Genomic DNA, 12,111 nt, shown 5'->3' with positions numbered 1-12,111 from the left:
ATAAATGTAGAATTTACTTAATAGTTTTCAGGTTTAATCTCTGAATGAGCAAATTAAGAATTCAAGGTAAATATTTATTTAGAATGCTTGCACTGAAGATTAACAAATTAACAGAGCCACTGACCTTCATTTCATTTTTATGACTGCACTTTCTGCATAAAGATGACTAGAGTTGGAGCGCCACTTCCTCTTCTGAGTTAGGGATCAGTGTCATGTGCAAGCCACCCTATCACGCGAAAGCTTGGCACGGCGGAGTACTGTTTTTCCTATTTGGCTAGTGGAGAGTAGGAATTAACTGGTTTTAAGTTTTCCATCTATAATGTAATCAGAAATACCTTCTAAAAGTTATTCAAATGTCAAGATAATACATATACAATAAATTAAGAAATATGTTCTCTTGCTTAATCAATATTTTTTTCCTTTTAAAGGATGTTGCATCTTAGCAAAGAAACTGAGAAGACTTATTCATCAAACTGTTGTAGGATGCTGCTGCAGAGAGCTATAAAAGCAGAATTGCAGCTTCTAAGAACTCACTATTGGATGTGTCACCAGCACTGCTGGAAGATTTACAGACTTATTATGGAAGAAAGAGAATGTTTTAACAGGCATGTGTTAATTTTATTTCTCTTGAATAAAACAGATATGTGATATTCTTCAATAATTTAGAATTTAAGAAATCCAGCTGCTCTTTAAAGAGAGCAACAGCAAGTGCTTTCCTAAAATCCATTTGAGTGTCAGCCAAATAACTGTTAGTTATTTGATAGTATCTTGTGAAATTAAAATATTCCAAATCTAATTAATATTAGTCACTGCTATGAAAAATACTGAATGTATTCTTGTACACATGTAGTTGCAATATATATTCAAATACACTCACTGGACCAGTTAATCAGTTCTGCTGAAGACATACTCTTAGCGTGTAATGCCAAAACATCAGAATATTTGGACCCTATCAGAAGATGGTGGTGTTTGCCACAGAGCTCAAATTGCTAGTAATAATTGGCCTAATTCTTTCTTTACTTTTATCCCTGCGGTAATATTTTGTGTTTTGTTTAAGTACTATTGGAGGGCATTAGTTGCTGAATAGGCCTGCTTTATTATAGGTGGAACAGGTAGTGATGCATATAATTGAGATTGCCTGACACTTTCCATTATTAGATCCTGTTTTCAGTTGCTTATCACTGTCAGGCTTGAACCATTCAGCCTGAAATTTTCCATAACAGGTGTTTGCCTCAGGCAGTGCGTGCACTTTGAAAATTTCAGCTAAATAAGTTCACTTGTTTTCAAGACCAATTTTACAGGAAAATCTCTGTAGAGTGACTGAACATGCTCCCTTCCAGGAGCTGGTGTGGCCACCCTAGTGCCAGGTACTGGAACTTAGAATAGGAATTCTCCTGTGCTATCATTGTACCACTGCTGGTGCCCAGACAGCACAGAGGAGCAGGAAGCAGCCTGATGCAAATGCCAGAGGGTGAGGGCCAGGGTAGAAACAGAGAGGCACAGGGGAAATAGTAGCCAAGTGAGACAGAGAAAGGAGCTGGAAGAATGAATAGGTGCAGATTCATGTTAAGCAGTGGGAGCGGGGGTAGGGGAGAAGAAAAGAGGGAACGTGGACAGGATCCCGAGGATGGTTAGGAGTAAAAGGGTCAGACAGGCTGGGGGTGAGGCTGGGACAGGGACAAAAGAGTTTATAACCACTAAATCACACTTCCTCTTCAGAACTTGGAATTAAACCCATGATTCATGAGCCTCACAGTCGTCTTGTGCTAGCAAGTAGTTTTGCAACCCACTGGCAAAGTTTGCATTTCATCCTCCTTCGCTGGTTTGTCCACGTAAAGGGCAACAGCCTGTTCCTACTAGTTACTTCGTAAGCTCAAATGATAATAGTTTTGTGCAGTGGATTTAAAGCTCCCAATCCTGTTGATGACCCATGTGGAGGTAGGTCAGTATGATTCTGCATGATGGAATATGATTTTTAAAAAAGAAAAGGAGTACTTGTGGCACCTTAGAGACTAACAAATTTATTTGAGCATAAGCTACAGCTCACTTCTCTAAAGTGCCACAAGTTCTCCTTTTCTTTTTGTGAATACAGACTAACACGGCTGCTACTCTGAAACATGTCATTATGATTTTTTAGTTTGCTTTTAAAAAAAAAAATCTTAAGTTGCATCCAAAACCACTTCAGACTCCAGGTCAATACACCATGAAAGAAAATAGAACAATGTTTTCTATTTTATCTTCAATTGTATTCTCTTAAACTAAATGCCCACCAGTCTGGAGGAATTCTTTGGGATTGTTTAAAGTGATTGAAGATCCATTTATAATCTGAGGGAGGTATATTTCAGTCTAGCCTTTTAATACACTTACTGTGCCCTGGGGAAACAAATTTGACTCAGCTGTTCCAGTTGATCCCATGAGTGGATCTTACACAGAAATAACTCTGGAGTGGTGATTATTGATGAAAAGACAAACTTACAAATAGGAAATAAATTGTCCTACTGTATTTTTTAAATTTTATTTTTATTAAGACTTCTAAATAATTACAAATAAGTATTCTTTCAAAGGGCAAAGTGAAAGAGTCTCATAATTCTTTGATGCAAGAATCTGTATAGAAAAAAGAAATTGTTGTAAAAAGGAAAGTCCACAAATAAAACGAAAAGGAGGACTTGTGGCACCTTAAAGACTAACAAATTTATTTAAGCATAAGCTTTTGTGAGCTACAGCTCACTAGCTCACAAAAGCTTATGCTCAAATAAATTTTGTTAGTCTCTGAGGTGCCACAAGTCCTCCTTTTCTTTTTGTGGATACAGACTAACACAGCTGCTACTCTGAAACCTGTCACAAATAAAACGGCATTAGAGATCACAAAAGACCAAGACGGTTTAAGCGAGTGGTTCTCAAACTTTTGTACTGGTGACCCCTTTCACATAGCAAGTCTCTGAGTGCGACCTCCCCCCCCCTTATAAATTAAAAACATGTTCTTATATATTTAACACCATTATAAATACTGGAGGCAAAGCAGTGTTTGGGGTGGAGGCTGACAGCTCGCAACTCCCCCATGTAATAGTCTCGTGACCCCCTGAGGGGTTCTGACCCTCAGTTTGAGAACCCCTGGTTCAGGCTAACATTTATCAGAAATAATAGATTTCTTTGTATGTGGTGGGGGAGGTGCAGGGACATGAAAAATCTTGAGGCACCATAAAATATTTTTGATAATTCTTGAAGTATTAATAATGTAACAGGAATGTCCTATTACGTATTTGAAGTGTTCTTTTATATTTTTTTCAGGAATTTTAAAAGTGACATTGCCAAGACTGAACTAGGGTCATCTTTGTTGTCTGTTTTTGAAGAACTGAAGGCTAGGTATGAAAGTATGAGAGAAAAATTAGTCCTGGGTATACCATTGGATTCACTGCCCCCATTATCAGTAGAGTCAAAACTGCTCTCGATCTTTTCTTCCTATGTTCCTTCAGAGGTACAGTAGGTTTTTTTTAAGTTACTCTTTGGCTTTAAGTAGGAATATTTTTATTTAAAAACTAAGGGAAATCTTTTTTTTTCTTGACAGTTAGTGAAAGATGACCTTCTTTATAAGTAAGTAATTAAAATTTTTATTTATATATTCAGATTAAGGTATAGGCCAGAAGTGAGCGCAAAATAAATAGTGTAAGTTATTTTTGTTTTTTTGTGTATGAACTTCACTTGTTACTTCAACTCTGTTTAGCTGAAAAAGCAGGCTGACACTTTTGGCAGTGAGATTTTATTTTAGAGTGAGGTTTTACTCTGCAAAGTAATTGTGTGCAAATGGTATTGTAGAGTTCTATGTTTGTATCCTCATGACCTTCAGTTCAGATTTTATCAATTTACAAATAACAAGGTGTATATTCCCTACTATTCAACATTTAATTTCTATCTGGGATCTTAAATTCAAGTTGTGTTATTTCTGGCTTGCATATATTCACCAGTAATAAAGATTTTTGCATTCAGCACATAATTGACAGTTCTGTTAATGTGCAAGTCTGAAAGGAGTCCAGTTCACTGTTGCATAGATGAGTTGTCTGCAGCGATAATGGGTAACAAATAGGGCTGTCAAGCGATTTAGAAAAGATTAATCGCGTGATTAAAAAAGATAAATCGCGTGATTAATCGTGCTGTTAATAATAGAATTTAAATATTTTTAAAATATTTGTGGTTGTATTCTACATTTTCAAATATATTGATTTCAGTTACAACACAGAATACAAAGTGTACAGTGCTCATTTTATATTTTTGATTACAAATATTTGTACTGTAAAAAACAAAAGAAATAGTATTTTTCAATTCACCTAAATCAAGTACTGTAGTGCAATCTCTTTATCATGAAAGTCGAACTTACAAATGTAGAATTATGTACAAAAGAAACCTGCGTTTAAAAATAAAACAATGTAAAACTTTAGCACCTACAAGCCCACTCAGTCCTATTTCTTGTTCGGCCAATCGCTCAGATAAATAAGTTTGTTTATATTTGCAGAAGATAATGCTGCCTACTTCTTGTTTACAATGTCACTTGAAAATGAGAACAGGTGTTTGCATAGCACTGTTGTAGCCGGTGTTGCAAGATGTTTACATGCCAGATGTGCTAAAGATTCATATGTCCCTTGATGCTTCAACCACCATTCCAGAGGACAGGCGTTCATTCTGACGACGGGTTCTGCTTGGTAACAATCCAAAGCAGTGCGGACCAACGCATGTTCATTTTCATCATCTGAGTCGGATGCCACTAGCAAAAGGTTGATTTTCTTTTTGGTGGTTTGGGTTCTGTAGTTTCCGCATCAGAGTCTTGCTCTTTTTTAAAATTTCTGAAAGCATGATCCACACCTCGTCCCTCTCAGATTTTGGAAGGCACTTCAGATTCTTAAATCTTGGATCGAGTGCTGTGGCTATCTTAAAAATTTCACATTGGTATCTTTGCATTTTGTCAGATTTGCAGTGAAAGTGTTCTTAAAATGAACAACATGTTCTGGGTTATCATCCGAGACTGCTATAACATGAAATATATGGCAGAATGCGGGTAAAACTGAGCAGGAGACATACAATTCTCCCTCAAAGAGTTCAGTCACAAATTTAATTAATGCATTTTTTTTTTAAACAAGCGTCATCAGCATGGAAATATGTTCTCTGGAGCAATGGCCAAAGCATGAAGAGGTATATGAATCTTTGGCACGTAAATATCTTGCAACGCCAGCTACAACAGTGCCATGCAAATGCCTGTTCTCACTTTCAGGTGACATTGTAATTAAGAAGTGGGCAGCATTATCTCCCATAAATGTAAGCAAACTTGTTTCTCTTTGTGATTGGCTGAACAAGAAGTAGGACTAAGTGGACTTGTAGGCTCTAAAGTTTTACACTGGTTTGTTTTTGAGTGCAGTTATGTAACAAAAAAACCTACAGTTGTAGGTTTAACGATAAAGAAATTGCACTGCAGTACTTGTATGAGGTGAATTGAAACATACTGTTTTATCATTTTTACAGTGCAAATATTTGTAATCAAGAATAATATAAAATGAGCACTGTGCACTTCGTATTCTGTGTTGTAATTGAAATAGATATATTTGAAAATGTAGAAAAATATCCAAAAATATTTAATAAATTTTAATTGGTATTCTATTGCTTAATTGGTGTTCTGTTGCTTTTTTAAATCGCGATTAATTTTTTTAAGTTAATTGCATGACTTAACTGCGATTAATTGACAGCCCTAGTAACAAGTAGCAAAAACACACAACCCTCAGGTACACAAAACTACAAAAGCAGGGAAGTTAAGTTAAGCCACCTAACAGTGTACAGCCTTTATTCCCCCTCACATAGTCACACCATATCATTTCCACTACTGCCCTATGCCATAGTCCACGTACCACAGCATTAACTCTCCCCCCTACGTATGTCAGCCTTCCAGTACGTGGTTTACCAAACTACTCCGACAGGCTTTCCATGTGCACACCACCTTCACAACTACTGCCCTCTTCCTTTACTATTAGCTTGAGGTGAGGGAGGTAGTTTGATAAACAGGATGCAAAAAGGCTGGCCTCTCAAGGGGAAGGAGATTTGAGAATAATGGGAGAAGGTGACCATTTGGAAAGAAATTCTTTCTGAATTTTTTGGAAGGAGATTATTCTTCAGCCTCTGCTGAAAGATAAACTTTCATTTATAAAGAATAGCAACAGATTCTAAATATATATTTTCAGAAAATCCACTGTATCAGATATACTCAAGATTGATCTCTCCACTAATTTTTGTGTAAATAGTTTTCAAAGGAGATGTCACTAATAATTGTCTGACTACAACAGATAAAGTTTAACGACCAGTTTCAAGTTTCTTATTTAAAATAATGAAAAGAAATCAACAGCAAAGGTAACACAAAATGTCAAACTAATGAAAAATATTTCAGTACTTCAGTGAAGATGAAAAAGTTCTGTTTTTCATCTGAACAGACCCCACAAACAAGCAGCTCAAGGATCTGCACTTATATTTCCTGTCTCTATGGAAACAAAGGGCTAGTGTTACATATATGATGTTCTTGTCATATCTACAACCAACACAAAGCTGGTACAATAGATCTAAAAGTCTAAGAGTCTGACAGTTGCCCTGTAAGTATCATTAAAGGTTCCAGAGTAACATTCGGTTAAAATGAACCCATTAAATTAATAGTAATTTTATTCGTGCTGTCTCTAACATGGAACCAGTAAATGTTTCTGTATTAATTTTTTTGTTACACAAGCAGTGTCATATTACGTCACTCAGAAGCTGTTGGAATATGGTGTGATGTAATGGAACTGGCTGTAGTTTGTTTTATGGCTAATGGATAACACATAAATCTGCAATAATGCAGCTTATCAGAATTCTATCTTTAAACAAATATTATGACAATGTAGATAATTTTCCAGTTTTCTTTTGTCAGTATTTTAAAAACATTTATGTTTAAATACTGTATCATAAAAGAATGCCACAGCAGAATAATAGATTGCCATATTATGACCCTATATAAGTAGGACAAAGTGAAAAGAGAAATAAAACTTCCAGTATTACTGTGTAATTGCAAAATTATTTGTCTTGTGAGAAAATTTAAAACTCAAGCAAGTCATATCTCATAGCTACTTTTAAACTTACTCTTAATTATGTTAAGTGTAGTCAGACTGAGTAACATGCAGTATATTCTTAAAATGAAAAATATAGCTGCAGAAATAAGCAACTTAAAAAATTGCTGGTTACATCACAATGAATACAATATATTTACATAAGATGGGTAGTGATTTTTATTAATAAAGTAGGTAGTAGTCAGTAAGGTAATATTACAGTGGATGCGTGAAAGAAAAGGCCTCTAAAATGTTTCTTGGAATTGGTTTTTTGTTTTTGGTTTTTTTTTTTTGGTATGTGTCACATTACCAAATTGATTTTTAACTTCCAAAGAATTTTTTCTAGAAATCTTAATTTGGTAAAATATTCCGAGCAATAGGGACAAACTGTACATTTTTTCTTTCTCTGTTAATATATAGTATGTTTATAGAATCTTCAAATGTACAATTATGCTTTTCTCTATAAAATTCTGTATTATAATATTAAACTTTAGTGTCTTTTACAGTGGATATGTTGATGTTTATATATTTATTTTTCTTAGTACATTGAAGATGAGGAAAAATTAAGTTGGTAGCGACCATCCATTTTGAAAATTACACTGAATAACAGGAGACTGTATTAGAATTTATAATCTGTTTTCAAAAGTTGCATGTTATTTTTTAGTTCTAGTTCTGGGGCAGAAAAATCAGGATTAGAAATCTCAAAACATCAAGAGAGCGAAATTTCCTCCAGCCTGAAAACATCACCACCTTTAGTGAGTTTCCTGAACATTTACTTTGGAACCTTCTTATAAACTAATAATCTTTTAAATCCTATTCTTTATGCAGACATATTTTTAGAACAATATATACAAATATAATTTTGATCTTTATACTGCATCCAAGAATTGGCATATTTTAGCATATATCTCAGTGCTAGCAATAGGATGCAATGCAACTGATGTTACCAAGGGATTATAATACTGCTTTCGAAATGCAAAACTGACTGAGATCTTGAACAGATTAGTGGGCAAAAGTTTTTCTATAGCTGATTAGCGCATCTATAGTATGAAACTTAGAAAAATATTAAATTATGCATTTTAAGCAAAAAAAAAAAGTATTGTTACTCAATAAATAACTAAAGCAAGCCTATTTATAGGTCACTCCTCAAATGATGTGTTTAACTGACAACAGGCAGCATAAGCAATATCCTTCCTACAAGAACTTTGAAATAAAGTATGAGGCTCAAGATATAGAAAGGGGTAAGTTAGATGTATCTAATTCAAGATTTGATAGTAAAGTTCAGTAGGAACAGCACAATGTGTTTGTTACTTGTATTGTGAATTTGCAAAAACCCCAAACCTCTGAATAAAATATCCACGTTGATACTCTACTGCCCTTTCTCTAAGGGATCATTTAATGTTAAATCAGCTACACACTGCAGTTTCAGATATACAATCTGTGGGTAATGTAACAAAGAAATGGCAACATGCACAAGTATGTTCAATATGTAGTTGCAAGCCACAGTATCTTGAATAATGTTAGGTAGAGGCCTTAGAAGAATGATTCCTTTTAAGTATAGTGTGAGTCAATGGTGACAGGGAAAAGCCATGTATTTTACTAACATGTTAATGTTCTTGTCAGTATATTACTACAATTAAATTATTTTCTCTAGGTACTGGAGAATGTCGTTAGGGCTGTTAAGTGATTAAAAAAATTAATCGCAATTAATCACGCTGTTGAACAATAATAGAATACTATTTATATAAATATTGTTGGATGTTTTCCACTTCAAATATATTGGTGTTAATTACAACACAGAATACAAAGTGTATGGTGCTCACTTTATATTTATTTTTATTACAGATATTTGCACTGTAAAAATAAAATAGTATTTTTCAGTTCACTCAGTACAAATACTTATAGTGCAATCTCTATTACGAAAGTTGAACTTATAAATGTAGAATTATGTACAAAAAAACTGCATTCAAAAATAAAACAGTGTAAAACTTTAGAGCCTACAAGCCCACTCAGTCCTATTTCTTGTTCGACCAATCGCTCAGACAAACAAGCTGGTTTACATTTGCAGGAGATAATGCTGCCTGCTTCTTGTTCACAATGTCACCTGAAAGTGAGAACAGGTGCTCGCATGGCACTATTGTAGCCGGCGTCACAAGATATTTATATGCCAGATGCGCTGAAGATTTATATGTCCCTTGATGCTTCAACCGCCATTCCAGAGGGCATGCATCCATGCTGATGACGGGTTGTGCTCAGTAACAATCAAAAGTAGTGTGGATCGACGCATGTTCATTTTCATCATCTGAGTGAGAGGCCACCAGCAGAAGGCTGATATTTTTTTTTTTTTTTTTTTTTTTTGGTTGTTCGGGTTCTGTAGTTTCCGCATCAGAGTATTGCTCTTTTAAGACTTCTGAAAGGATGCTCAACACCTTGTCCCTCTCAGATTTTGGAAGGCACTTCAGATTCTTAAACCTTGGGTCAAGTGCTGTAGCTATCTTCAGAAATCTCACATTGGTACCTTCTTTGTATTTTGTCAAATCTGCAGTGACAGTGTTCTTAAAATGAACAACATGTGCTGAGTCCTCATCCAAGACTACTATAACATGAAATATATGGCAGAATGTGGGAAAAACACTGAGTAGGAGACATACAGTTCTTCCCCAAAGACTTCAGTCATAAGTTTAATTAACGCATTATTTTTTTAACGAGTGTCATCAGCATGAAAGCATGTCCTCTGGAATGGTGGCCAAAGCATGAAGGGGCATACCAGTGTTTAGCATATGTGGCACATAAATACCTTGCAATGCCAGCTACAAAAGTGCCACGCGAATGTCTGTTCTCACTTTCAGGTGACATTGTAATTAAGAAGTGGCCAGCATTTTCTCCTGTAAATGTAAACAAACTTGTTTGTCTTAGCAGTTGGCTGAACGAGAAGTAGGACTGAGTGGACTTGTAGGCTGTTAAGTTTTGCATTGTTTTGTTTTTGAGTGCAGTTATGTAACAAAACTCCTGCATTTGTTAGTTGTGCTTTCACAATAAAGAGATTGCACTGCAGTACTTATATGAGGAGAATTGAAAAATACTGTGTTTTGTTTATCATTTTTACAGTGCAAATATCTGTAATAAAAATATAAAGTGAGCAGCGTACACTTTGTATTCTGTGTCGTAACTGAAATCAATATATTTGAAAAAGTGGAAAACATCCAAAAATATTTAAGTGCTATTCTAAAATTGTTTGTTGGTGCGATTAATCACGATTAATTTTTTAATCGCTTGACAGCCCTAAACATAACCAGTATTTTTAATATCTTCCTTTATTTTGAAAAAGGAACTAACATGATGTGCATGTTCCACAATTTTTTCTCTATCTTACAGATGAAACTGAGACAGAAAGGTGAAATCACTTGCCTGAGACCATACAAGTCAGTGGCAGAGTCAGGATTAATGCTCAGGGCGTCCTAATTCTCAGCCTTGTGCTCTTTTCTGCAGGCAACTCTGCCTTCTCAATATCATTGCTTGAATTTTAGTATATGAATCTAAATTTGCTTTAACTGTCTTGCAGACTGCAGAAAAAAATCGAGAAATACATGAAGACTGGTTTGATGCTAAAGAAAACTTTACAGTGACTGATTTTTCAGTAACGCTTCAAGGGAATGAAAAGGAACAAGAAAATCTAGGGAAGGTTATTAGTACAACAGGTGAGTTGAGCACTCTGGTTTAGGTAAGAATGGCATTAGTGTTGCTTTATTGAACATTGCTTGTCCTCTGAAGGATCAGCTGGATTGTCAAGTGCTACTTTTTAATATTCTTTTAGTAATGTTCTCTTTCCTTGTTTGCGATGAGTTTCCTATAAGGAATTTCTTCTAGCTGTTGTATAAAATTTACCACTTTGGGCAAGATTTTCAAATGTGTAATGTCATCAAACACAGAGCTGGAAATATTCCTCTTTAATTTTTTCCAATACTAACTTCTCCAGAGATAATTAGGTCAGATTCACACTCTTCTGAGATTTTGCCCCTGCATGGGGGCATAGTTGGAACTACTCAAATTAAGTGTAGTAAAAGGATAAAGCTTGTTGGTTCCATAAGAAGAGGAGGGGAGGCATGTTATACCCATAGGTGCCTACTTCCTCTTTACCTGGGGGGTGCTCGACCCCCCCTTTGCCCCAGGCTCTGCCCACACTCCGCCACTTCCTCCAAGCCCCCACCCCTGATCCTCTGCAGTCCACGCCTATCTCCACCCCTGCCCCCAAACCTCCATTCTGCCTCTTCCCTCTCCACACCACCTCTTCTCTGCCTCTTTCCAACCCCTCCCCCGAGCATGCCCCCATCCCTGCTCCTCCCAGTGCCTCCTGCATGCCATGGAACAGCTGATCGAGGCGGGCAGGAGGTGCTGGGAGGGAGGGGGAGGAGTTGATCAAAGGGGCCACCCGCAGCAAGGTGGGGGAGTTTGGCTGCCAGTGCGTGCTAAGTACCCACTAATTTTTTTCTGTGGGCGCTCCAGCCCTGGAGCACCTGCGGAAGTCAGCGCCTATGGTTACACCTCTCACGCAATGGAATGTGGGAACGTTTTTGTGTTCTAACCAGTAGTACCTTTCTGATTGTGGTCAGTGAAGAACTCCCAACTTTCTTGCTCCATATTGTCGCCTCTTCTACTACTTTATTCTTACAGAAAATACCTTTCAATAGCACTTCAAACCTAGTGTGCCCTATTTGATGTGAAGCATATTTTTTACAGCTCAAATTGGAGTCCCTGCATCAATGTCACCTGCATCAGTGCCATTAGTGTGTTCTTTCCTTTGGAAAGGACTGTGCATTCCCTGCTCCTGTGATTTCCAACTTTGAGCAAATAGGTGCTGAAGAAAGTATGTAAAGTCTCTCTTGGCTTCTTAGCCTCTTCTTGTAAATCTAGTGAGGAGCCAGCCTGGAAGACCTTGAAAGTTTCAGCTTCAAGTGTTCCTGAGTGGCAGGTTCCAGTTGAATATCAAGACCTGCATCACACTGAC

At 36.4% G+C, this 12,111-nt stretch overlaps 1 protein-coding gene across 1 annotated transcript in view; it reads left to right on the top strand.

Moving 5' to 3' along the window:
* The window catches only part of RBM44 (RNA binding motif protein 44), a 45,349-nt gene that overhangs the window by 20,112 nt on the left and 13,126 nt on the right, over window positions 1–12,111 (top strand). The window contains exons 5-9 of the mRNA XM_077830024.1: window positions 429–605; window positions 3,289–3,475; window positions 3,566–3,591; window positions 7,771–7,861; window positions 10,669–10,804. Coding sequence (XP_077686150.1) covers window positions 429–605; window positions 3,289–3,475; window positions 3,566–3,591; window positions 7,771–7,861; window positions 10,669–10,804 — 617 coding nt within the window. The remainder of the gene's footprint in view (window positions 1–428; window positions 606–3,288; window positions 3,476–3,565; window positions 3,592–7,770; window positions 7,862–10,668; window positions 10,805–12,111) is intronic.

This window comes from Eretmochelys imbricata, chromosome 11 (genome assembly GCF_965152235.1).
Source record: "Eretmochelys imbricata isolate rEreImb1 chromosome 11, rEreImb1.hap1, whole genome shotgun sequence".
NCBI classification, from domain to species: Eukaryota; Metazoa; Chordata; order Testudines; family Cheloniidae; genus Eretmochelys; species Eretmochelys imbricata.
Note: the sequence above shows the minus strand (reverse complement) of the source record. Positions and strands in the feature narration are given on the sequence as shown.